The following is a 27,297-nucleotide window of genomic DNA, read 5'->3' as shown; positions in this document are numbered from 1 at the left end:
TTTTTTCTGTTGCAATGCACACACAACCTGCTGATGTCGACTTGAGTTCAAGAGTTTTAAAAAAATAACAAAAAATCATCAAAATGGTTGAAATCACATTAGAGTCCTGTTTGCTTTCTATCTGAACGACCAGTTTTGAAACAGGCTGCAGTGTGGTGCAGTGGCTGCACCTTGAAGCATGAAATATCTGGCTCAGCTCTGTGCTTGGGAGCCTTTCAGCGTGAAGTTTGCATGCTCTGCCTGTGTGTGTGCTTGGGCTTTCCTCGCACAGTTCCAGGATGCAGGCAGCTGTGGCTCGGTTGGTAGAGCCTTTGTTATCGTCTTTACATGGCGAGTCAGACTCTACTTAGTGTCCACACTGAGGTTTTGGTCTTTTCCACTGCTTCCCAACCTCATAAGCCGAAGGTGAGGACTTGTAAATGCTTCTCCTTCTGCTCCCAAAACTCACCAGCTGTGTCTTTATCAAGATGAAGGAAGTTCCGGTGCCTCCAGATGTTGACCTGTTTGAGTCAGTGTTTGTACTTTACTATAACCTCCTGGTGAGAGAGTGATGTACAGCGGTGTGTTGCATGGCGCTTTCCCACCGCGTGAACGTGAAAGTAGCTCAATCTATCCACGGGGAGCAGTTTGGGGGTTCAGTGTCTTGCTCAAGGACACGTTAACACGTGGACAGGGGGAGGTGGGGAATCAAAACCTGCACTTTTGAGACACTCTAATACATTATACATTATAATATTACAAGACTTCAGATTCCTCCATTTAACACGATTGTGTTAGAAGACTGACATAACAATAAGAAGCATAAGTTTAAGTTGCCATGTAAGGTTATGAACACATAGAGCCTGTTTTCTCATCATTATTAATGCACCCTTAATGAATTAAAACTTCTTAAGACAGTGTGGCTGAATAAACATCAGAGGGGCTTCCCATTATAATTTCATTTTTACAATTCTTGGCAGATACCATTTGTGAGGTGTTTATCTCGAGGCGCACTCTCGCCACATCTTTTTTTTCTTCTTCTATCGTGGCTGAAACCTCCCCCGTTTTTCAGAACTCGGCCTGTTTGACAGAGAAGAGGAAACAGACCTTGTTCCTTCTGTGATCAGCGATGGCTGCTGGTCGACTTCGTAGTCTGAGATGCTTCTACGGCTTCGGCGTTTTGGGGATTCTGGCGCTCTGCTTCCATCATGGTAGGTGCATGGTTTTTCTCCTCGATCTGTGAATTTATGAAGTGCGTTACTGTAATGTTTTGCCATACAACTTATCTTGCTCGTAGGCAGGATGCATGTGTGTGCTTGCGTCTGTGTGTGAGAACGATTACAAACAAAACAGTTGAATGTATCAAAATAGCACATGTGGCTTTCACACTTTTCATAATGACAAAGCAATGTCATGGCTTTACATAACCCCATTTAAAAAATTGATGTTAGACATTTTAAAATGGGAAAAAAAAAATAAGAAAAATCTACATTTAGGTTCATTATATGAATATTCTATGTTGTATAACTCATTGTCTACATTTACAATTATACTTTGTATTCAACAAGCTCCCTCCCAATCCTTCCTGTTTTATTCCACCATACTTCTCGCTATATGATCATGCCTTAAAAAAAAAAAAAAAAAAATAGCCTACTTCTTTGTAATGTTTACATTCATACAGTGTGTTAAACAAGAGCAAAGTGGGTGAGAACATTCCATTTCATTTTAGTAACTAAATGAGAGTCTGTACATATTTTATTAATAGTCCACAGACACAACGTGTGGGTGTTTTCTTCTCATGACAGTGAAAAGAGAGCTGCATGAGTGCTGAGCTTTGGAAAATACTAGTGAGTCAGGCAGACGTGTGTGTGTGTGTGTGTGTGTGTGTGTGTGTGTGTGTGTGTGTGTGTGTGTGTGTGTGTGTGTGTGTGTGTGTGTGTGTGTGTGTGTGTGTGTGTGTGTGTGTGTGTGTGTGTGTGGGGGTGGGGGGGGCATTTCCTGGGTACAGCAGCAGCCCTGACCGAAAGTGATGAGAGGAACTGACTGAACTAGTGTTACCTTTAACACATACTCCTGAGTCAGTCAGGGAGGTTTTTTTTTTTTTTTTTTGTGGTTTTTATTTGGCATCAAACAAACCAACATAAAATACACAGGTTGAAATGTGGGAACAAAAACGTGTTGCGATTAACAATTTAAACTGTTGGGAGTTAGTTTAATTAGAAGATTAATGAGAGTGAGGCGTTAACTCACCAACTGGACAAGGAGGAGACGCGGCGTGAGGATCGAGAAGTTTCTATGACCCTTGAAGGAAAAGAAGATTTAATGAGTGGAAGAAAGAATTATTAGCAGGGAAGAACGGAATCGTTCCGTCAGTCATACCTGTCGCCGGACCTTCGCGTCACTCACTCTGCGACCGTGCTGTCCAACGAATATTACTTAATAATGTCACAAAAGCAACAGTCACAGCTCATCGTTGCCGTTTTTTTTATTTATTTACATCCTACATTTATCTTTTAAGGGACACAATTAACACACGAGAAAGCTACAGGTGACTCTTATTCTCCTGAGATGAGACTGCACATGCAGCTGTAGAGCCCCCTGGTGGCTCGGAGGCACTAGGCACTCGCAAGAAACTACTATGATTTCCTTAAAAAATAACAAAACTTAAGCTCTCGGCTGAAATATATATGTAACTTTAAATTAACGAGATTGAGAAAGGTTATTTGAATTGTTTATTTGATAATTTATGGACATTTAATAAGAGAAAAAAACTGAAGGCATGGCTCACATTACAGCATGCAGTCTGTATATAGAGACAGTATCATGTCTATTTTTAGCAGTGAACACTTCATAATCTCCCTTTTATCGGAAACTCATGACATACACAGAGATGCCTAAAAGTAAACTCATACATGCATTGGAGCTCACTTTAAATGTTTGTGTGTGTTTCTCTTCACTGCACGCCTAATTTCCACTCAGTTTTCAATTCAATTTGGAAAAAGAAAAAGCTCTAAGTTTAAAATCACATCAGTTATTTTGGCATTTGTAAAGAAAATATTGGACGTTCCCGCTTTACGGTGAGAAAACCGTTTCTGTGTGCAATTTTCACAGCCCACAAGCTGAAAATAATCCTGAAAATAGCACGTTACAAAGTGACATGCATATTTAGCACACTATACTACACAAGTCACTACTACTGAACTTTCTGTGGGATTGTTCTTGGTTACTCTTGTTGCACATTAAAAGAGCTGCTGTCATCTCAATCTTTGCTCCTCAGCTGACTCGTTAACCACTCCATTATCGTTGCGACTACTATTTATGTGTCCATGGTGTCAGGTCGAGCTCGACTGTTTTGTAGCTGCCTATTTTGTTATTTTTGTGCAAAGCAAGAAAAAAAGAAAGAAGTGATACCGTGGGGCTCGACATGCTGCTGGAGGAAGTTATTAAACATAGTGGGAGGCTATAGCAAATTTGAATTTTGAAGAAGAGAAATGTTAAAAGTTTAAAAAGGGAAATGCAACATAACACAGAGCCCATTCGCCTGGCAATGCTGCAGCAACACAGCAATAAAAACAAATCCTTTTTTGAGGGAGACAATTAAAAGTGATGTAAGAGGTACATTCAAGTGTGAGTTAACCGTCAAAATAAAAGTGAAAGGTTATATTTCAAAGAGCTACCTGCTGCCATCTGAATGTCGGCATTCAAACTGCAATAACTACTTCTGTGCAGTTTGCATGTTTCGGGTTCCTTCAAGGTGATTGTGAACTGCCTGTTAGTGTGATCACGAGTGTGTGTCACTGTGTTTTTTTCTGTGATGAACTGTCTGCCTTCGCCTGCAGTTGGCTGGGATTAAGTACTAAAGCAGTGTAGAAGGCTGTTGTGTGGCTCTTGTTTCTCTCGGTACATAAACTGTTTGATATTTAAAAGAAAAGCCAATGTGAGTTCTTCTGTTTTTCAGGTGTGGAGGCCTCCGGTGAAAACAATGTCATACATAAAAAAGTTGGAGAAACTGTGGAGTTTAAATCAAATTTACCAACTGAAGGTGTCACACATGCAGAGTGGAAATATGAACGAGACAACAGAGTTGCAATAAACGAAGAAAACCAACAGTTCAAGGGCAGAATAGATCTGAACCCCCAGAACTATGATTTAATAGTAACAAATCTGACTCTTCAGGACTCAGGCAATTACAGTTTTGTCTCAGAGATGAACAACGACCAAAGGCCAACAGTCTTGATCAAGCTGCGTGTTCATGGTAAGAAATGTGTTCATCTTTTGTGTTTTTAATGATTCACTGGTTTACATGTAGGGTTAGGGAAATCAACATGAGGTTGTTCATCATTGCCATCAATGTTGAGCGATTGTTGTGTCTGACACATTGCTCTGCTGTTTTATCTGTGTAAAGGGATTTATGATTTGAAATATATATATATATATTATGGTGATTTACATACAATAGTTTAAATAAATGCTTTGCATCCATTTCCAAGTGACATTTACTGATTGTCTCCTGTGGGAAAAGGAGGGTCATTGTGCACAGTATACTTGCAGATCTCAGCTTGCTTATAGCAGAGATGTTAAAGAAAACCTGTCCCTCTTTTCTCTCCCTGTTCCCACATTAGAGCCCATAACCAACGAGCCTGTCGTCTTAATCAGTGTCAGTCATGATGCGTCGAATCAATCCTGCACAGTTTCCTTGACGTGCAGTACATCGGTTAGTGACGTCTCCTACAACTGGACTGTGGGGAGTCGAACACATAATGGCTCCAAGATGGATCACGTCATTCGACCTCAGGATGGAGAGGTCACGTTCATCTGCACCGTCTCAAATTATTTCCACATGAAATCCTCATCCGTGATCCAAAAGTGCAACAACGGTACTTTCACAGGTGAATCTGGTATGTGCAGGCATGGAGGGATGGAAATTTAATTCGTAATGATCCAAGTTAAATTATAATCCAACAAATGAGAAGGTCGACTAAATCAAAGTACTTTTTGATTACATGATTCCATCTGGCCTTTTCCTTCGTTCTCCAAAGTAATAAGAAATTAGAAAAGTAATGTTAGTTCCCCACCTTACATACGTACGCGCGTGTATATGTCAAGATAGGGGTGTGTACAATGGGTATAGATTTACGTTAAATGATTGATCTATTTCTGTATTTATTTCTAAATATATCACCGTGGTTCTGACATACCGGGAACAAATAAAAACTAAACAATGAACTAATTAAAAATAAATCATCAAATTAATTTGCAGTCAAATGAAATAGACTTTCCACTGTAACGTAACAGGACATTTCTGTCTTGCGCTCCTGCTTTACATGAGAACTGATGAACTGCCTCTGCTGACACCTGCTGGTCAATCTAAATTACTACACCCAGATCTCCACAGGACGGTCCTGGGAGATAACTCGGCAACTGATCAATAAAACTAACTATTTAACAATGTGTGTAAACGCAACACACAGGAAACAGATATCCAAACACTTTCTCTCTTTCTATTGACTCGGTTCTGGTTGTGAAAACGGAACGATGGGCTCACAACACAAAAACAGACTTTAGCTTAATGCTACATGCTAACGCGTCATTTAGAGGAAAAACTAAATATACATAATCACATTTTATGACCATCCTGCTTCCTGATTGCAACACGAAAGGACATTTTCTTGAAATCAGTGAATCTCCACAGACAGGATGTGAAAACTGAGCCTGTCTATTTCTGTACGTCCCGTAATGTTCTAACCAGCTGCAGTAATGACCACCTCTGACCACCAGGCGGTGTTTAGTCACCCGCTGCGGCTCCGTTTGCCCTCTGGTGGCCCCATCTGGTAACTACAGCATAAGTGTAAAAGTAGAAAAACATACATGATGACAGCACTTCCTGTTAATGCCTTCAGAGTAAATGTATTTGCCTGCCGCTTCAATTTGCCCGTCTTAACTGTCGTGAAAACTATTTTTGTGTGTTTCTATCGGCAAGTCAAGGCAAATTTATTTATAGAGAACCATTCAAACACAAAGCAATTCACAATGGATTACAAAAAAATAATAATAAAAGAACACGAAATTCACAAAAGTTTTACAATTAAATATATTGAGACGTAGGAAAAAGGGACATAAAGTGTGAGACTGGTGTGAACCAAACAGTCTTCAATCACTTGTCTTCAAATTTACTGACAGAACCGAAGCTCATTTATCCAAGAGAAAAAGTTACTCAAAATTAAGCTAAGTCGTTTTGTGACTTGAAGGAGACAACCAGATGTAGCTTGTTGGTCCATCATCACATCAGAAAATCCCTTCCTGTTAACTCTTTTAAAGCTATAAACAATGACACGTATATACATCAAATTGTGAAGGCAACAACTGGAAGAAGCTTGTTGCTTCATCATAATTTATTCTACGTCATTTCTCTTCTAAATTACTCCAATTTATTTACGGCAACGACCCAAACGCTGATTTATTTAACTGGAAACGGACCTAAAATTCACGCATTTGCGTCGTCATTTGAGGAGTATTACTTTGAAGGAAATAACAAGAAGTGTTATGCTGATCCTACCTTTCTCGCTTATTTGAAGTTTCCATTTGTGGCCACCAGAGGGCGACCGTCCACTAATCAATGACAGAGGGCAGTCATCAGTACAGTAAGCAGTGGAGATTTGAGTGAATCATCTTTGACAAACGATTGAAAACTCATCCAAATTCGTTGTTGGACCACATAAATCAAACATCAACATCAAACTGTCGGTTTAATCCAGGAAGTTTGATCGTAATCTATTTCTTTTTAGGTTTAGACGGTGATAGTAGTTACTAATTTGGTCAATGGACAGCTCGTTCTGTTCCCTCGCCCTCTGGTGGACAGATGTGAGAATTACAACAACAGTCCACCTTTTCAATAGTTCTGCTCCGTAAAGAAAATTAAAGTTATATTTCTTTGTGCTCGTCAACTGTTCAGTCCCGCAGGTTCGACTGCAGCTGATCTGAAATGAGAACATGAAGTCTTCTTTAAACTCTCACATTAACGTCTTCTTTATCATTTCTTACTTCAAAATATATTCAAATAGTTCAACTTGGAAAAACAAGGAGCGACTCACACACACTAAAACACACAATTAAAATAACGTTTTCATTTACATGACAAATAGATATTTTTCAAAAATGAGGAATACAAAAAATATCATGAATTATTTGTTTTTTCTTTTTTTCACTGAAAAAATTACGATTATTTGAAGAGTGATAGATTTTTTTCTTGTTAAACTTTGTCGGCTTTCATTAACACAATGATGTCCTAATGCTGGTTCAGGTCAGTTTGTCCTGTTCCTGGCGGGGGGAGGCCTTTTGCTGACTCTGGTTGTCATTGTGACCGCCGTGGCAGTTTATTGCTTCAAAAGAAGACAGGCTGGTGAGAATCTCTTCACCGTGGGCATGTTTTAACCATAACATGAACAACTGCATCACGTTTGATTGTGGGATCTTTGTGTGTTAGCAGGTAATAACATATATGACCAGACGGTGTACGCTCACGTCTCTGATGTTGCACCTGGACACGTAAGTATAATCATGGATGATTCTGCGGGCAAAGAACAGTTCACTCTGCACTTACTTATTTTGTCCCTCTCTGGTACATAAACTCCCAGAAAACCATGAAGCCGTGTTCTGTGTATGAAACTATTGATACGGTGGACGTCACCACTCCAGTCACAGCGGCGGTAAGAAAATGTTCTATGTAAATATAAGATAATTAAAGGTCGAACATGCAATATTTTGGTTTAATGTAGAATTAACATGACTTGAAGTTAGTAGCAGAATGATCAGAATCAGTACTTCCACCAAAGTTGGCGAGATTTACATCTTGTATGAGCCTGTTTAGTCTTGCAGTGCAAGTTTGATCCACTAGATGGTGTATTGAGTCACTCACATTTCATCTACGCCATAATTTTAATTACTGAGCAACCTTCAGTACTGTTCATGTTTACGTGAGCCATAGTTATTTGTATGTCTGTATAACAATTGTAATATTGTTTGTTTTTTTTTAATCTAAAAGGTTCGTACTGTGTATGATCAGATCCAGCTTCATCGTGTGGGACCAGATGTGATGTCGCACTACCAGGAAGTTTCTTAGCGAGAGAAAATAGTATTTTACCTGTAAATGTAATATAAGAAGTTCTGTTTGAAGCAACACTTTAATGTGTTGACCAATGTACAACTCGTGTTTTAATTTGTCTTCAATAATATTCAGTAATATATATTTTTTTAAATATACCCTATCTGTTAATTATATTGTAGAAATGCTGTAAATTCTGTAAATACAGATCATCTGTTTTTAATATTTGTGTGTCTAAGGTCTTTGTATGTCAGCTAATAAAGAAAACTATTTCAAATGCTGCAAACTATTTTTTAAAGTAATCGTTTTTCCTATAAAACCTGTATGGACTGAAGAGTACTCATTCAACTGTAGATTTCGGTTAAGATTTCCATCAGAGGGGAAATTCAAATGTCAGAGCAGCACAAGGACAATATGCAGTCGTAGCTGTTGTTGTTGTTGTTGTTGTTTTGAGTAGTTTTTCTGAGATGCAAAGTTTCGGTATCTATCTATCTATCTATCTATCTTAAATAGTATATTTATTATTTAATATTTTTAACAAGAATTTGTAACAAATATTTTCCTTGCGTTGTTTTTATGTCAAAATGTGTTTTATTTGTTTATTTATTATTGTTATTAACTAACATTTTAATTGTGCAATTTATTAATAATAATAATAATAATAATAATAATAATAGTCAGTGCTCGGACCCTAATAACCAGCCACAGCTTGTCCTTCAGGGCTGAGGAAGAGGAGGAAGAGGAGGAAGAGGATCGTCCAGGGAGGCTCAGATCTTCCTCCACTGAAGAATGAAACATGGAAGCAGAACAATATTCGTGGCAGTACAAGATTTATTTCCACAAAACAAATCCAAGCAGTTTTTAAAAAAAATCTGTTTCACTAATTAAATAGGGTATATAAATATACAAAGCTTTAAAGAAATCCAATATGAATACTTCCTCCTGTAAGATATCTGCATCTTTACTTCCATCTGTCCAACAGTGGTGTCTGTACTTCTACTTAAGTTGACTATGTGAGAACCTTTGCAAGAAATATAAATCCACAAAGTAAAATAAAACTAACCACAGGCTCATCACGATGACTAATATCCCGTTTTTCCCATTTTCTTCAGAGATGATTACAATACGTACACGCGCATATTTACAATACATTATATAAGCACATATAACTGCTGACATTCAAGTATTACAGAGCCATTACTGTACATCTCGCTGATTTAAGGAGCTTTTATAAGGTGCTACATAGATTTCATTTCAGCAATCCGCTCATGCGTTTCTGCACCACAATCCATGAAATACAATTTACATTGAGACGGTGTGATAATGCAAATCTTTTATACAACAAAAAGATGGAATATGAAACAAGCACATGCTTATAATGTAAGACAATAGACTGGATTGTTCATCTGTGACACACTTATATAAACACAATGAGAGATTTTAATGAGCAGTTTGTGTTGTTGAACATTCAGTACACAGTGAAGTCGTTAAATACATAAAGTAGAACAAAACTTGTACTGCCTCCCAGATATTTATGACAGTGTGCATGAGGTAGAGTATTTGTATTAACAAACATGATTTAAAAAACAGTGTCATCCAGGATGTTTTTGTGAGTCTGTCTTTACTCTTTCGAAGGTTAAATTTATGGTTTATGTTCATTTATTGTCCACGAGGTGGCAGTAATGAGTCAACAAAGTCTCCACTTCTTTCTTCTCTGGAATGATCGCATTGAATTAATTGTTGCTAATCGACTCAACAGTTGCCTCAGTTCACCGTTTCACCTCTTTGTACCACCATGTGGTATAACGTGGTACTGCATGATCGGAGGAGCCAGGTCAAGGGGGTCTGCAGCCTGCAGCCACATGTGGCTCTTCAGCTCCTCTGTAGTGGTTCAATGAAACTTCCAGAAAGACTTATGAAAATATGCTTCTGCTCCATATTTATTTTAAGTGCATGCCACACCGATTTAAAAAAAGATATCTAACTTCCACGATAAAAACAGTCGGAATTACAGCTAAAAAACAGAAACACAGCTAAAATAGGTGAAAGTACTCAAAGAAATTATAGAGGAAAAACAGCTAAAATGGTAAAATCACTAAAAACAGTGAAATGGAAATGCCTAGTATAGGTCAAACTCCACCATTAGGAAACAAGCAGCTAAAAACTAAAACAGTAAAGATGCATAAAATGGCTAAAGCTGCAAAAATTTATGAAAAAAAAGAAGAAAAATCGCAAAATGTACCTATAGAAGCAAAAAAGAAGGTAACGCATAAACAAACTGTTAAACGATTTGTTCGGGTTTTTTTTTCATCTTCTTAATTTGAGATAATCAGCGGGTTTTGTGGCTCCAGACAAATTCTATTTGGTGGAAATTCATGAAAATGGCTCATAAAGTTTGCAGAACCTGGAGCTTTCGGGGAAACCTTTGACATCTCATACAAGCATACGAACACCTTTGAGTGGGATGTCTTGACTTAAAGCGACTTTTAAACTAAATATCACAACAAATTCACTCAATCTGGCTGACTCGGCGCCATTACACTTTCCAGAGATTTGTTAAATAAGCAGGAGCTAAGAAAGACCCTTATTGATTGATCGGCTGCTGTTTGTATTCAAGTTTCCAATGCAGCCACTATACCAGCCAGCCTAATACTGGGCTGGTGAGCTGTTGCCTCGGTAGGTGGGTCTGACGCGCTAGGCGGCTATTGTTTGCCTTTTGCTTCGTGTCCATCAACTGAGTCCAACGATCCAGTAAGATACAAAAATGTCTTTATTTCAGTGCAAATTATATTACTTCATAGTTCCAGTCACCAGAGCACAAAACACGAGCATATTCTGATCAACTCCGCCAGAGCGGTCAAAAACCTGTTTGCCCTTCCGGGGTCAACACCTGTTTCCTAATTCATTGCCCCAGTCTATAAGTGCATGACGTCAGTGACACACCCACACAGGTCAAAACACTTACACACAATCCTATAATATCACATTTGGCTCCTACAGCCACTATTGGAACCTGGGTTCTACTCACACTGTTACTACTTAACACCATGTACCAGCAGGGGGCGTGCTTACCTATCTCATATAAATACTCAAAATTCAAATACACCAATTACTGCACCATAAAAATGGGCCGTAGTCTTTGTTTTAGATGTTTTGTCGGAGTGGCCATTCGCTTCTTCTGAAGTCAAAGTGATTAATTAATTGTTTTTGATTGCTGCCTGTACTTTTCCTGGGTTTTTGACGGGTGGTGAGCTCCCCTGCTCCTCGAGGGCCACAGTCCTGTTCTTTTTTCAATGTTTCCCTGCTAAAACACACCTGAGTTCAAGGCATGTGTCAGGATGAAGCTCTGCAGGAGATAACCGAAACGGGCAGGACCAGGACTCCCCAATCCCCCGGGCTACGTTGGCTTTTCCACCATTCAGGTCTAGGAGGAGCACCGTGTTCCTGGGAAACAAAGAACTCCAGTACTAAGTCCGTGCAGCAGAGACGGCAGAGATCAGTGTGAAAAAGATGGCCGAGGGAATTACCTTTCAGACATTTCCCCGGAGACTGAAGCTGTCCTGTGACTGAAACACATCGGAACATAGAAGAATCAACATGTTGTGTTTGACACGAGCTCCTCTTTTGTTCCAATCAAGATAAATTTATTTGTCACTGCAGGGGAGAAGCTTTGCAAGGCAGCGAGTGAAACTCTGTTTTAAAACTTTAAACACGACAGCTGCATTTAGTAAGAATTCTTCTACAGTTCTATTTTCAAATCATTTATTTATTCAAAGTTAAATTTTAGGTTAAATAATTCTAACATTGGTTTCATCTTATTAACCATGTTTTACGTCATTATATTCATTTATTTGCTTTCACCTTTATTTTACCTCCAGTCGGTCCTTGGTTGGTGGATTTTTTTGTTTTCCTCCATGATGCATCCAAAACACTAAAAAACTTACAATAACTTTTTCTTCTTCTTTAAGATTCATGAACAATTCTATTGATTTAAACAATGTATTTAAGAGCAACCTTATGTATTTTATATTTATGCTCACACAAGGGATAAATAAATAAATAAATAAATAAATAAATAAATAATTTGGAAATAAAAGTATTTAAAGGAAAAATATCTAATACGTTTTTCACATTTTCTGAAGTGCATTATAGAAATATTCATCAACATAATAATAATAATAATAATAATGATAATAATAATAATAATAATAATAATAATAATAATAATAATAATAATAATTCAAAAAGAACAACTATAAAAATAAATACTATTGAGATATTTAATCTTTTTGAAAGTGTAAAACATTGTATTTCACCACTTCATAGTTTAAAAAGAAAAAGGTCTAAATTGGGGGAGAAAAGTCTCTTCCTGTACCCTACATGATACTGATAATCTGCACACAATATGTTCTTTTTTTACAATATTGATGTGTCTTTTTTTAATTGTCAAGAGAATGATGAAAAAAAAAACAGCAATGTACGATAAAAAGTTTAGGACATCATTGTTTTCTCCTCACCTTTGAAAAATTTGAATAAAAGTGCCATGAAGAAAACTCCAAGGATGAATCCACCGAAGAAGTATAATCCCAGTCTCTCCCTAGGGCAAGGGGGTTTTATCGGTGGTGCAGGAGAATTCTTCGGCGTCACTGTGGTCGCAGCGCTTTTACCTGAAAAGGCACACAGAAGAACTTTTATTTTCCATTTTAGCTTGTTTTGTTTGAGTTCCTTTCACTCTGTTTAGTATATTTTACTCTGTACCGTGCACAATTGAATGTTTTGGCCAAATGATTTATGACCCTTTAACTCCCGTAAAAATTCAAATGACCTCAACAACAAATATTGGGTCTGATTTCCTTTCCTTTCCTTTACTCAGACTCCAGTTTCATGTTATAATGTTGGTCCAAGGACTAGAGTGGCTCAATACACCATCATGTGGCAGAGAGTGGTACAACAGGCGGGAGACACGTTGGTAAAACAGCCAACAGTTGCAGGATTTCAGATAACACAGAACTGTGGCAACTTTTAGGCAACATCTTAACTTTTGCTTCCCCATGCCTTGTTGTTCTTCACATGTATTTTTTGACATTTAAATATTAAACAGAGCAAAATACGATGAACGATAATTTTTGGGGAACTTCATTCAAACTGAGGGAACTGTCTCTTTATATTTGAAAGGATATATGTTGTACTTATACGTGTGGATCCAGTAAAATAAAGTCTTGATTGTTTCCCACAAACCATCACAAATTGCTTGAAAGACACTCGAGGCGTCATCCTTTTCCCTCCTGGAGGTGCAGATGAACTCGTTAGACATCTGAGCGGTATAGATGAACAGAAACAACCCATCAGGTCTTTTAACGGTTCCGGTTTCCCCGCTGAGAGACGTCGTGTTCCAGAAGAGCTCAGCGTCCTGAACCGACGACTGACACCTCAGCACGATGACGCAGCTCTGGCCCGTGAACCACTGGTATTGCGTTATGTTGGGTTTCTCCAGGGGGTCTGTATGGACAAGAAAAATAAGAACACTTGAATCAAAGCATGATTTTGGAACTGATCCAGAAAGATTTAGGGCAAAAAGTGAAGAAATGTAATAAGTTGAAATGTGCTTTTGACACCTACATTTCACCTCCAGTTTAATCTTCCTGACACGGTTTTCACCGCGATCGTTGGTGAGGTCCACGCTGTACTCCATGGCATCGTTCAAACTCAGCTCGTGAATCGTCAGGTCACCTGGAGACGTTTGAAAAACAAAAGGTCAGAAGGAAACAAAACTTGTCGCCGACAGATCCCGGAGTCAATCTGTTACCTGTCAACGTATTGAGTCTCAATCTGCTCCCGTAGCGGTGGAAGCGGTCGGTTTTCGTCGTGACCCCGCGGTGGGTGGCGATCCAGGTGTTGTTGGAGTATATCGCCCACTCTATTTTCTTCAGAATCCATGATGGGTCGGCCCCTGAAGGAAAAGTGATGCTTTTCCCAACGTAGCCAACGAGTTGTGAGTCAACCACTGTAGGAATAGATTCCATGAGCATTAATCGAAGTCGCATTCTGAGAGATAGAGGAGGAAACTCCCTGAAGAAATGGTCTTTATTTATACCATGAACCAATTTAATAATTTTGAGTCTAAACCATTCATAGTTCAGACATCCAAGATGAGTCTTGTGATCCCCTAATAATCCAATTAACGCTTAAATAATAATAATACATCTTAATCTGTTTGTTCTGCCTCCAGTCACAAAGTACATACCGACAATGGGGCAATATGAATGAACTTGTCATCAACAGAAAGACAATATGCATGAGATTTCCTCATGACTCTCAGGATCAAAGTATCTGTTGTCACGGTAAATTCTTCTGAAAAATTCTGCAACAAAGAGGAAACTTTACATTTCTATCTTCACCTGAAAAAGAAAGCTATTCTGAAAGCTATTCAACCTTTTTCGATTGCCTTTTGTAAATTCCCCCGGTGCTCTCTCGTGGAAATGACGCCTCTATACAGGGAGAGCTGTTACTCAACCGTTCAATGACGGGTGGAAAGTTGGGCCTTGCTGCAAAGTGTGCTGAAGGGTAACGAGCGCCAGCAATGTCTGCATGTCTCACTTTCACGTACCCTCCATTTCTTGTACATTACATCCATTCATGAGTGACGGCAGGTCAGAGAGAGTCGCAGTGAGCCGGTCAGCTCAGGATCAATCATGAATAATGAGTAAATCAAACCTAATATACACTTCAAATACATGTGTACTATACATGTATAGTACACATGTACCTATTGTTATGTTGATGTGTTTGTGTCGTTTCAAGCATGTAAACGGCGTTACATGTCATCGTATAAATTCAAGACAATGGTTAAAAACAATGCCTTTTGATCTCTTTTGTAAGCGTATGGAAATCACCTATACGCCTCGGATCGGGGGCCCTCATGTAGGGCTTTCCCACCAAAAAGAACCAGGTTCAAGTTCAGGGCCGGTGCCAGAACCAGTTCTTAAATGAGCACCACCAAAGAACCGGTTCTTTTTCCACTGTTAACGGAGCCAAGTGAGAGCTAAGTCACTGCGTCACTGAGTTCAACAATTTGACGCTGACAGCGCCCAGGGACCAAGGGACTGTAGGACTGGTCCTTTCACTTTATATCTGGATGTGTCTGAATCAAATGTTTCAACATGAAGGAATGGAGGTGTGGAATGATAGAACGCTGCTCTGAAACTGTTTCCAATGGCAACCTTCGTAAACACACAGATTAATATTCTCTTTCACATGACGCGCCGTTAAAAGCGTTCCCATGCAATTTTTAAAATTTTTTCTCTATAACCACTCTGGGGCTCCGTGTTCGCTGAAGCTTTCAGAAAGCCGGTACAGCCTCGCTTCCGCCTTGTAGGGAGCGATAACTCCAGCGATAAATCCACCCCCGGCTGATAACGCGTCGGGGCCCACTCTGGCTCCTCTCTGGCCCAGCAACGTGGGGCCAGCATGGCACCAGTTTAGCCCGTTTGGTCGGGGCTTTGGCGGTGGAAAGACAAAGAACTGGTGCTAAGGCTGGCCCTGGCTCCGAACTAGAACCTGGTTCTTTCCGGTGGAAAAGCCCCATGAAATGGCAGTCAGAAGCACTTCCTGTAGTTTTTGGTATCTGTCGAAAACACCCAACGTGCTCGAATTACTGACGACTGAACTCAAACCAAAGGGAGCAGACATTTCAACAGACTTTTCTCTTAGTAGATACATTCAATACTCTTTAGATTTTGTAAAAAAAAATAGTATTAGCTCAAATCCATCTAAGACAATTTCTACTTCAACCCGTTAGGAATTCGTCTGTACGTTAACTTGGGGGGAAAAGTTAAAGAGAAAAACATACCTTGGGTGTAGAAAAATAAGCCAAAGAGTGAAACAGCAAGTTTCATTGCTACCGAGAAGTTCAAGAGCAGAAGTGAGGAAAACTTCCTTTTTCAATCGCGTAATAGAGACCCTTCCACCCAACCACTCCCCCCACCCCCACACACACGCGCCTTTCAGAGCACAATTTCTCTTTGTTCTTGAAAAGACATCACAAATAAAAAGAAATGCGTGGGATCAAACTAATAATTACTTTATCAATATTTTGTAGTTGATTATATTCTCAATGTGATGAAGACAAATTGACAGTACGAGTTAAACCTTACAGAATCGTGGGTTGAGAAATGTGGGATGTCAGAACTAACGGAAATGTGGTCACATCACAAGCTTTATCACATTTTCCGACTTCCATCTGTCCTCACAGCTTGTGACGCCCTGTGACCAGACTCATTTCTTCTTTTTTTTTACAAAGATCTTTTTTTTTATTATCATTAAAAAAACAACAACCTCAAAACATTTGAATTAATGTACATTTAAAACAGCAGTGTAACAGTGTCCTTCAAACATTCAAACAAGTGTTAGGGAGCTTAGTTTCAGTAAACAAAACAAGTGGGGGGTGTGGAGACTACAATCTTAAAAAAAACGTCCGACCACAGAGTCATTTGGGGTTAATCGTAGATATATTTTGAAAAGACTTGAATTTGTGACTCCTTAAAAGCATGTTTTATCTTATCCTACGAGGCTGAAACCTCTTTCAGCGAGTCGCAGAGCAAATTCAAGAGAATCTTAACCCTTTAACACATCAGCAGCATCAGCAGTAGAGTGGATCGTTTGCTGTGTGGTCAAATAAAATCTTAAAATCGTAGAAAAAAAAAAAGAAAGAAAAGAAAAAGGTGCAACACGACTCAAATCAGATGGACGCCACAATCCAGAACAATTATAACTCCAATCAACTAAAATTTTAACATTAGTTAAATGTTAGTGTTGATACATTTAGTGCACATTTTAGTCTATTTGGGACAAATATCAGAGGATTTTCTAGGTTAACCTTAAAGCACCGAAGAATAAAGAGTTTTACCAAACTCAACCTTTACAATTATCTGAAGCAGTTTCTCAGTCGGTGGTCCACTCTCGTTCAGTCACAAGCATACAGTACATATATACTGTGAAATATCAAAACAATGCACATTGCGTCATCCTACAGTGTACAGCACTCGCATTGAGTTTTCGCTGTGGTGTTTGCAATCAGAGTGTCATAAACAGTACAAACAGCAGGTCTCAAGTTTTGTTCAGTCCAGTGTTGGAAGGAAGCAGCCGTTTGTGTTTTTCTTCGAAAATGCAGTTACAAAAAAAGGCCAGAGAGGCTTTACTTCCTTTAAAGGGCAAATCGGCAGCTGAGCCAGAAGCTAAAAGAGGAAACAAAATGTCCTCCCATTTACCTCCACTCAAGAATAAATGTGATTTTTAACTAGATGACTGATGGGGAGTTTGAGCAGAAACGTCACTGAAGATCAGCGTTTCCCAAAATCAGAAGTGAAGTAACGCATGATATTGACTCATCGTCAGCAGTTTAGACGCGACTGATGACAACAAAATAAAATGCTTTTGTTGTCCCAGATAAGCAAATTTGGCCACCCCACGCATCAGCTAATAATAAAAAGAAAAATAACCAAAACAAACTATTTTAAACCAAACGGTATATAAAAAAAGACAGTTTGTTTGACTCTCCGTCTTCCTCCTCCTCTACACCGACGTCTCAGACTGGAGCTTCATGACAAACTTGTGACTCTTGGGGTCGATGAACTCTTCGCCCAGACGCAGGAAGGGAAGAGGCAGAACCGTGACGACCAGGGAGAAATCCAGCCGTCGCAGACTGAAGACTTGACCCTGCCGCAAGGAGGCGGTCACCGGCTCCTCGCTCACCAGAGTCCACTGCCGGCCCCGGCTGTTGTCCAGGTACTGGAGGGTCGGGCCCGGGCCCAGGTAACGCTCAAGGAACGCCTTCAAAATAAAATGACAAAACGCCAGAATCAACTCCTGAACGGTGACACAAACACAATCAGACTTGGATGTTTTGGACACAGAGTCGAAATCCGGTTCTTTTCACTTCTTAAGAGGTTTTCAAATTAGTCCAAAGCTCTGTGGGTTTAGTCTGCAGAACCGAAGCGTCCGAGTGGGTAAACCACTTCCTGTATCGGACTTCATCCAACATATTTCTGAAAAAATTCAACAAGTCGAGCATATCTGATGTTTTGGAGCCGCTTTGCGACAACATCTACTTTACTGTCAAGTGTTGTCTCCATTAACCTGTTTACACAACACTATAATGTTGTACTAAACAGCACAGGAGGAAACTCCTGTTTGCAGTTCCTCAAACGGACGGCGACTTCTCCATCGTCCATTTGTTTTTGTACCGGCCTCAGACCACAGGAAACTTTTTCAGATACTTGAAGAGAAGTACCTAGAACTAAAGGTTCTGGGAACCTCTGGTTCAAAACGTGGCTCAAGTGAACCTCAAATCCTCATGACATTGATTTTCGACTGCGAGAACATCCATGCACACACAGGGAGAAGATGCAAACTCCATACATACATACATACAAACCAATAAATAAATACAAGCAGACGAAAACATAACACGACTTTGGTTGGCGAAGGTAATGAGCGACTGACAGAACCGGCCCCCTCACCTTGGGGGTCATGTTGTGCGTGACGCAGAACTGCAGGTGGTTGATGATGCTCTCCATGGTGTGGTAGGACTGCTGCCTGGTGGCGCGCAGGTACTTCTGCATGGCCCGAGCCATCGGGGCGAAGATGGCCTGGGCCGCCTCGCGGGGGTCCATCACCTCGCGGGGGTGTTTGGGGGAGGAGGCGCCGCCGTTCTCTTCATCCTGATGGCGCTTGATGTGCGTGAAGGCTTCCTCCACCGCCACCACCAGCCTGCGAAAGCCGGATACATCTGGACTGTGATCTAGGTGTTGATGTACAGTCGTAATCTGCAATGTGCATGAATGTGCTGGTACCTGGCCCTGCGTTTGCGGACCCTCCGCTCCACCTCGGCCTCCTCGTAGTAGAACTCGTTGTGGGAGTTGTCTCTCCTCCGAGCGGCCGCTGCAATCATGGCTCTGGACTGTCCGGTGGAGTTGTTGGTGCCATTCTCTGTGAAACATTCACGTTTAGCATGGCTGATCCATTTAATGGGTATGTAAAGCAACCAAGGATAATCTAATATACATAACATAAAATATTAAGTATATTAAGTATGTGGCAAATTTGACAGGTAAAATAACTCCACGAACCAGTGCAACGCCGGACCATGAAATAGATAATTAAATACATACATAAAATGTACCGAGAGACATTTAATGACACATCCATATATCTAATTCCAATTTGAATTTCATTAATTATTTAATGGTGTATTTATTTATTCAATTTGGTACATTTAGTTCTCCATACAATTAAGCACACATATATATATATATATATATATATTAATATGTGTCTCTTCCAGGATGAGTCATAAATCATTTGTTGATAGTTTGTTCCTAATTTGAGTCCTAAAGTTTTTAATAATGTAATAACTTGCCAACAGTGTATTAAAACATCTCTCGTAACAACTATTTGGCAGTTTTTTATGCCAATAAGCTAAATGGTTGTCATCTTATTGAAGTAGCATAAAAAAACAAACATTGAAAATGTCATCGCTGCACGCTATAACAGAATAATACAGGACAGGACTGCGTGAAAGAGATGTGTTAATCTTCTTTTTTCACAATATATTTGTCATTTTCTTTTAACTGCCTCCCCCCAACAATCAATCATGAATACAATAACATAATACCCTCGCAAACTTTATTTATATATGCATATATTCACCTGCACATAATCGTCATTAGTAGCCACATTCAAAATGAACTGAAAGCCAAAAGCATGACTTTATTGGCCATTATTTGCAAAAAAACAAACCCCGAACTATCCTCGTGACATAAACTTATTGGACACATATCAAAGTTTACAGCCCCTCCACGGCGTCTAGTACCTTCCCCCAGGCTGTACACTTTGAAGGCTGACAGCTTCTTGGTGAGGATGGATTTGGGCAGGTTGAGCAGTGCGGGGTTATAGACGGGGAAGTCGCTGTAGTACTGGTCCAGAATCCACACGGCTGCTCTCTGAATGCTGCGCGAGAAAAAGAAAGAGCGGTTGACACTCCTCTGCTATCAACGCTCCTCATCCCTCGTCTTTGCAGCTGTGGGAGGAAGAGGTGAAGCAACAGGAAGTCCACGTGACTGTTTCATGTATCGAGAGCTGTTAACTTTCCGCATATACCGAGGTGCTGCGTAGTACATTCAAAAGGTCAGGGTTGTCCCCTATTCGTTCCTTGACGGAATGGAGCATTTTCTTCTACTTTCCATTGCTGTCTCAATAAAACCATTTAGGCACAATTACAAACCTCCATATTAACAGTCTTTCATTGCAGACAAGCCGATCAAATCTGCAACATCTTACCAAGAGTTTTTTTTTTTTTAAACCAGCAATACTAGAATGAATTGAGTTGACGTCGTAAAACCGGACGATGCCTGTGAAAAGCTTAAGGTGTGCATCTCGACTAGAGTGTGAGCTTCCATATTATACTGTAGGAACACAAATAAAACCAATGAAATATAAAGTATGCATGTATTTAGAGAGTGGTCGAGAAATAATCATTTGTCCTGACCTAAAGATGACTCCTCCTGCAACAGCATCACACAAAGCAAACAGACACACACACACCTCAAAAATATCACTTTGTCATCTTTAGACGCATTTTTGATGCAACAATTAAAATGAAATTTTGAGTACTCTCCTACCAACGATGTAGTCTGGAAGGAGTACTTGAGACTCAAGCTGAGGTGTCGCTATCTAACTCAAAGCCATCCTGTCAGTTTGTAAAAACAGCTATAGAAGTGTTTTAGACATTTCACTGCATTTTGCACCAGAAGCTTTCATTAAAATGTACTTTATGTTGAGATCGCAGTCATTTTCTGGAGTAATCGTTAGATTTTTTTGTGAAAATTTTGACACGTTCATCACACGTACACACACCAACCTGAGATGTCCCACGTTGTAAAAGCGACTGACTCCGTCGGTGGTCCTCACCACCTTCAGGCAGAAAGCCGGCTGCAGGTGTCGCACCTCCAGCAGCACCAGGGCCAGATACTGGATGAACAGCAGCGCGTCGACCAGAGACGCGGCGTATCCCACAATCCCCCTGTAGTCCGTCTCTCGGGGCTCCAGCACCCGGACGCCGTAGAAGAGCCAGTAAGACGCCACAAACAGGAAGACCAGCGCCAGCAGCAGACAGCGAAAGACGAAGAAGCGCGGGAGGGCGGCTCTGGGCGGGCGGAGGAACAGCGCCCATGTGGAGATGAGGAGGATGAGGAGCTTGAAGGCCAGGGAGATGTAAAGCCCCTCGCAAGGCGTGCCGCAAGGGTCCAGAGAGTCCCTCCACAGCAGCTGCGGGAGGGCCAGGAAGGCCAGAGGAGTGACCAGCGAGAAGAGCGCCAGAACGGCGCCTAAAGCCGGCCCGACGTAACGTCGACACTCCAGTGGCGAAGAGTCCTCCAGGTCCTTTGCGATGCCCGTCAGGTCCTCGTTGGAGATGCTGTCCACCGACGTGCCGGTCACCACGGTGGTCGTCTCGCCCCAGTTGTCATCCTGAAGAAAGGAAGAGTCAGAGTTAAACGTCCAGGTCCCACTCTGGTTAGAGTCTCGAGAGAACGTCGTCCCACCCTCTCGTCTCCTCTCGTGGACTCGTTGTCCAGCAGCGGCTCCCCCGGAGCCTGGATGACCACCGACTTCTCTCCTCGGATGCCGATGTCACGACTCTTTGAGCGATGCCGGTCCCGCCGCTCTCTGGAGAAGCAGCAGAAAGTTAAAACCAGCCGTGCCGCGTTTACAGACACGGGACAAACGAGCTTTGGTTTGCCGACAATCAGTGGCAAGAAAAAGTACAACTCCCATCGGATGGATTTAATCTCTACATGAATCGGAAAATAATGTGACACGAGTTAAATTTAATTCGGAACCTCATGTCATTACAGTGATTTTCATCTTCATTGAACTGAAGCACGAAAAGTACACAGAAAGTAAGAAAACCCCGATGATATTCATGACATAAGAAGCTTATCAGAGAACAAACAAACAAAAACGACTATGAAGTCCGAGAGCCAACATAGCCACTTTAGCTTGTATCAGCATTTTATTTCTATATGAGTTTTATATAGAATCTGAGGAATACTATAACCTCATGAGGTTTTAACCATTTCCACCTGCTTTCACAATCGCTATCTCTGCGAGCCAAAGTGCTGCACACGACCAATAATGTAATAAAGGCCAATAAGGTGAAAGAAAACCACCGTAGCTGTATTAAAGCGATACGGAGGACAGATTGATGAGTCATCCCCTACCTGTGTTTACGGGAGCTGCGGGAGTGGGACGACTTGTACGAGTAGCCCGAGTACGTCGACTCGTTGTCCATGTCCGAGGCCGGCGGTGGGCGGAGCTTCCGGGCCACTCCCGTCCCCGAGCCGCCTCCTTTCTCCCAGACCACGCCCAGCTGACTCTTGCAGTTGCCGATGGAGGAGAGGGTCAGTGGGAGGCGCAGCAGGTCCACTTTACTCCTGAGGGACTCTATCTTGGAGGCCTGGGAGGAGAAGAGGGAAACGTCAAGAGAGCAAGGGAAGGGGGAAGACGCCGAGTGGCGAAAGGAGGGAGAGGAGGGGGAGAGGAGGAATGAGGAGAGTCAACAGAGGGGAGGGGAGGAGTGAGAGGAGAAGGGATAATTTGTCATGTGAGACACAAGTGAAACGGTCTCGGAGGGACGCATACCGAGCAACAAGAAGAGAGCCGGCATTGTTAGGACGTTGGCACTCGGAGGTGTGTGAAAGTGTGCATGCTCTCCGTCGCACAGCACATTGCTGGGCTCACTCTTCCGCTTTGAGGACAGTTTTTATGAGCAAGTGATTCCCCCCCGACCCCAGAGTACTTTCTTGGCCAATAAAGGGCAATTACGCCACCTTCTATTCCAGGCTCCAGGTCTCCAGAGTGTGGGACGCGCAGGGCAAACACCAGAGCAAAAATGCTCCACTTTTATACACGACCGAGTCGAGCAAATCCAGAAGACTGTCAGGTGTCAATTTTGGATGTAAAAAAATAATAATAGAAATTTACTTTTTACATCTATAAAAGAAAAAAAACAAGCTTGATTTCATCTGGCAAGTCGCAGTTTTTATGAAGTATTTCGTTACGGCCCAAATTGTGCGACGCACACACTCGTCCGGACGTCACATTCCCCAACAGCCCCCGGGGGTCTCCAAGGGCAACGGAGCTTAGCCGCTACAATAGGGGATGAATGGACGCGTCTCGGAGTGAGAAAAGGGGGGTTGGGGGGTAGGGGGGGTCGCCAATGGGACCAGAACATCAACTCTGCACGCCGTCTCCTCCTCCCAACACACCTCAGAGGACGGAGCAGAGAAAATAAGAGTGTTTTTGTGTGTATTTTTACTTCGCCTGCGTTTTTCTCTCTCTCTATCTCGGTACTTTTCCAAACAAGCCGGCTCTTGATCTAATAACCGATCTCCTCACGCTCCCTATTTGTGGCCTGACTGACCTGCAGGCGTCTCCGCCGGACGCCCGTCAGATTTCCCTGATGGTTCGCATGTGATTCACTCAAAGATCCACTTAGAAAGATTTGTAAGTGCAGCTGTTTACCGGCAGGAAGTTTAGTGGTTTGATTCTGGGTCTTTTTCCACGTTTAGCATCGTCCAAAGCTGCTATCTCCAGTGAAGAGCAGCTCTGTTACTATTGCACCAAGCTCCTGTTTTCTGGGGTTCTGGTTATGATCATGTGCAGAGCAACTATTTACTGCAGAATGCGCAGTAGCAGCGTTACAAAAAGTTCCACGTTTATAAGCAATAAGTCACTTTCAGCACCTCAGAGCAACTTATCAAAGATGCATTACAAGTAATGAATACTGTAAATATTACTATATTAATATAATTATCTATTAATAAATACATGTTCTATTCTCTTGTGTGAAACTATCCTAAATATCTTTAACCAATTCTGCAATGTGGAGCTGCTGTGATGACCAGATTACCCCATGTGGGATTAATAAAGGCTAATCTGGTCTAATCTAAGTCATATATCTCCTTATTGTAATTGCACAGCTATGAAGAAATTCAGATGGAAAGAAAAAGAATGTTTCTTCAGTGCAGTTTATGCTGCATCCAAATTAAAATACAGTAAAACCAGTATGCAAGCAAACAAAAAAAAACTATATATGGTCACAGAATAATGTAGATTCAATGCAAAGTGCTATAAAGGAAGCGATGATGCAGTGATTATAATATGTGGAATCAAATCATGTCATTACCGCTCAAATAAAAGCTGAAAATGAGCCAAATCTACTGTAATGCTAAGCATATGTATCAGTGCTGTGCACCATGAAGCACACGTGTTTAATGATGAATGTAAAGCGTGAGCTGCCAAAACACTATGACAGGAAGAGCCCTCACCATAGTCTTAAAAAAGTGAAACCGCAACGACCCCATTAACCCGAGGGAGGTAAAGAATTATCTTTAGCTCTCTGCAGCAGCCTGAGCAGAGTGAATCAGTTCATCCAGGCACATTCTGGCTCACAAGCACTAACTGGAGTGTGTCGCACAGCTTAAATGTGTCAAGACAAGAAACAACCGGCAGACGAAGTTGTGTCTTACCCGTTTTACTCTCGGGGGATTTAATTTAGAATTTAGACTTCTTGGGACGTTTCGTATTGCTGTTCTGTGTTTCCTTGACGAACCCCAAACTGCTCACAGTGGAGGCCGAGCATCTTGCAGGACAGCTGTCACTGCTGCCTAATGAGAGATATGCCGATGCAGGCTCAGTTGGAAAAGCAGAAGAGGAGAGGAAATGGAAAATAATAAGGTTTGAAAACACACGCGCACACACACGCACACACAACTGTGAAAGCAATGAACCAAGCAACCAGCAGATGTCGCTTCTATTGTGCAGTTTCCTGTAAATCCTTATCAAAATGTCACTCTCCCGTAGATTTAAACCGGTTTTATCACGCAACAATTGTAAAAGTTAAACAAAAGCATTTTTTCCTCTCTCTCACACACACACACACACACAATGTGTTGTTTGAGACCGTCGATGGGATCGATTGCACTGACGAGCCTCTCCCACTGCAATCATTTCACAACAAATTGATTTACTTTTGCAGTCTCTGCTCATTTCCATCGTGCACGTGAGACTTTCCACACGCAAACCGGGAGCAGGATGGTGGGGACAACAACACTGGAACCTGTCATGGGTTCCTACATAATTTGGCTTTTGGTGCTCATATCTTAGTTTAAGGAGAAAGCAATGTATTACTTTGAATATCGTGAGATAGAGTGATAGGTGTGAAATCTGTATTTATAGATATTTAAACAAGACTGTTCTACTTTCATGACAAATAAATACTTAACACGGAGGAAAGTCTAGTTGAGGTGGAAAAAATTGAAAATAGAGACAAAATATCTCTCTCAAGATAGAATAAAAATGAGAAAATAAGCAAGAAAAACAGAGAAATATGATTTTAAAATAGAAATGTGTATAATACAATATACCCAGAAATGCACAATATATAAAAAAAATATACCCTGAAATGTGCAATACATAATATACTGTTCCCTGCATGTGCAAAATATAATACAATATAGCCTGAATGGGCAATGTATAATACAATGATAATGTTAATTTTAATTTTGGGGGGGTTAAACACTTGTTCAAGTCAAATGTTCTCAGTGGCCAGCCTTCAGCTGTGTGGCTCCCAGGGGCCTCCAGGCCTCAGGGTGGCAGTGGGCCAACGAGGTGTGGCTGCTGCCTCAACATTTACCCCGGAGGAGAGAGGAGGGGAAGGACTCAGAAGGGGGGAAAGAAGGGGGGGGGGTCTTATAAGCGTCGACGCCATAACATTGCAAAGAGTTAAAAGTCAAAGCACATGAAAAGAAGAAAAGAAAAGTTGAGCGAATGAAATGCGTCAGGACGCAGCGATGGAAACACAAGTAGAACACACCCAGGATGAAGAAGAGAGCCGGCCGGTGGCCACACACCGCAAACTCAGCCCCACATGCCAGCAGCCACCGGAGAAACCCACCGGACGAGCCGTGGACGGTTGGATTTCTTTCAGCGCGGCGTGCGTAAAAGCGCACGGTGGATTAATAAAACAATTCACCACAAGTGTGGATGGTTGATTGATGAGTTCAAGAAATCCAATATTATTGATGAGCTTCCAGCTCATTACCAATGTGATTGTTGATCTGTTATTTGTTTTTTTCCTCTGCATAAACAAACATTAAAACTACATTTACCCCAAAAAAACTGCTCTGCATGTTTACCCGACACACTCCAGCCACGGGGAGCGCCTACCTTTCAGTCCCGGTGGGAGAAGCTGCAGCTCCGCAGCACAAAGAAAGAAGCAGCAGCCGAGTCTCCAAACAAAAGTGGCTCCAAACGCGCTCCGACCGATTCACTTTCTCTCCGCTCTTCGTCCGCCTGCGCGCTGTTTGCTTCTCCTCCTCCTCCTCCTCCTCTTCTTCCTCCTCCGGGCAGCAGCAGCAGGACGCACTTTTGTGTTGTTTGAGGTGAAACAAAGACGGACGCAGGAAAGACGCACAACAGGCAACAACACGTCTGTGCTGCTCTCATCCCGGCGGCCGCGGAGCCGCTGCGCTGCGCTGCGGGGGGTCTGTGGTCTGCGTGTGTGTGTGTGTGGCGTTGGGAGGGGGGGGCTCCAATGGCAAGCTGGACACAATCACCACTTCCGGGATCCATTCCTTCAATAGAACCCCAGTTTTTTTTTTTTGTCTTTTATCTTCTAATAGAGCAGAGGCACGAATGGACCAAAACTTTATTATAATATTAACATTTCTCTTATTATCGTTCCTCATAATACCTATTTTCAAACATGTTTAAGGTCCCAGATTATATATATATTTAAACCTTTTTAAAGTGATTTTTGCATAATATGGGACTTTTAGAGTAGATGTGTTAAATGTGTGTAGGTTTCTAGGTGAATATGGATCAACATTGAATTTGGATTTATTTATTTTGGTTATATGTGTTTTCATTAAAAAATGGTTATTTGTATAGATTTAAAAGGGGTTTATATATATATGTGTGTGAGCAGTCCATAAGCAACAACAAACTCACAGTTTAATGTTAAAGGGCACAACGCAATGTATTGCACAATTCTTTATTTTTCACAAATCGCTCAGATTTAGCAGTCCCAGTAGTTATAAATGTGTGATAATAAGTGTATGCAAGCGTGTTTGCTCTGTGAGGATCTGTTCAGGCGTAAC

At 41.3% G+C, this 27,297-nt stretch overlaps 3 protein-coding genes across 8 annotated transcripts; 1 reads left to right on the top strand and 2 right to left on the bottom strand.

The window, feature by feature from the left end:
• Nucleotides 1-1,049: 1,049 nt before the first annotated feature.
• Nucleotides 1,050-8,368, top strand: LOC308123910 (SLAM family member 5-like). Of its 5 annotated transcripts, none has more exons than XM_080486641.1 (7): nucleotides 1,050-1,190; nucleotides 3,938-4,234; nucleotides 4,602-4,877; nucleotides 7,280-7,378; nucleotides 7,463-7,524; nucleotides 7,614-7,685; nucleotides 8,021-8,368. In XM_080486641.1, the coding sequence occupies exons 1-7, from the start codon at nucleotides 1,109-1,111 to the stop codon at nucleotides 8,096-8,098; spliced, it is 966 nt and encodes a 321-aa protein (XP_080342767.1). In that variant the 5' UTR covers nucleotides 1,050-1,108; the 3' UTR covers nucleotides 8,099-8,368. The 5 variants fall into 5 exon arrangements, with proteins under 5 accessions (XP_080342767.1, XP_080342770.1, XP_080342768.1 ...); XM_080486644.1 differs by having other exon boundaries at nucleotides 4,602-4,868; nucleotides 7,466-7,524; nucleotides 8,021-8,363; XM_080486642.1 differs by having other exon boundaries at nucleotides 7,466-7,524; nucleotides 8,021-8,363.
• A 527-nt stretch (nucleotides 8,369-8,895) lies between these two features.
• LOC308123657 (uncharacterized protein) lies at nucleotides 8,896-16,249 on the bottom strand. 2 transcript variants are annotated; one of them, XM_080486249.1, is made up of 7 exons: nucleotides 15,930-16,249; nucleotides 13,887-14,084; nucleotides 13,700-13,810; nucleotides 13,319-13,579; nucleotides 12,598-12,747; nucleotides 11,608-11,646; nucleotides 8,896-11,524 (listed from the first exon to the last, which is right to left on the bottom strand). In XM_080486249.1, the coding sequence occupies exons 1-7, from the start codon at nucleotides 15,973-15,975 to the stop codon at nucleotides 11,505-11,507; spliced, it is 825 nt and encodes a 274-aa protein (XP_080342375.1). In that variant the 5' UTR covers nucleotides 15,976-16,249; the 3' UTR covers nucleotides 8,896-11,504. The 2 variants fall into 2 exon arrangements, with proteins under 2 accessions (XP_080342375.1, XP_080342376.1); XM_080486250.1 differs by lacking the exon at nucleotides 15,930-16,249 and adding an exon at nucleotides 14,688-14,864.
• Nucleotides 16,250-16,379: 130 nt separating this feature from the next.
• LOC308123521 (vang-like protein 2) lies at nucleotides 16,380-26,677 on the bottom strand. The gene is made up of 8 exons (XM_080486047.1): nucleotides 26,366-26,677; nucleotides 22,357-22,592; nucleotides 21,679-21,802; nucleotides 20,997-21,604; nucleotides 19,950-20,086; nucleotides 18,931-19,066; nucleotides 18,598-18,847; nucleotides 16,380-17,908 (listed from the first exon to the last, which is right to left on the bottom strand). Exons 2-8 carry the CDS (start codon nucleotides 22,425-22,427, stop codon nucleotides 17,651-17,653), a joined length of 1,584 nt encoding a protein of 527 aa, XP_080342173.1. The 5' UTR covers nucleotides 22,428-22,592; nucleotides 26,366-26,677; the 3' UTR covers nucleotides 16,380-17,650.
• Between the last annotated feature and the right edge of the window lie 620 nt (nucleotides 26,678-27,297).

The sequence above is a fragment of the Lipophrys pholis genome (genome assembly GCF_963383615.2).
Source record: "Lipophrys pholis genome assembly, chromosome: 18".
NCBI classification, from domain to species: Eukaryota; Metazoa; Chordata; class Actinopteri; order Blenniiformes; family Blenniidae; genus Lipophrys; species Lipophrys pholis.
Note: the sequence above shows the minus strand (reverse complement) of the source record. Positions and strands in the feature narration are given on the sequence as shown.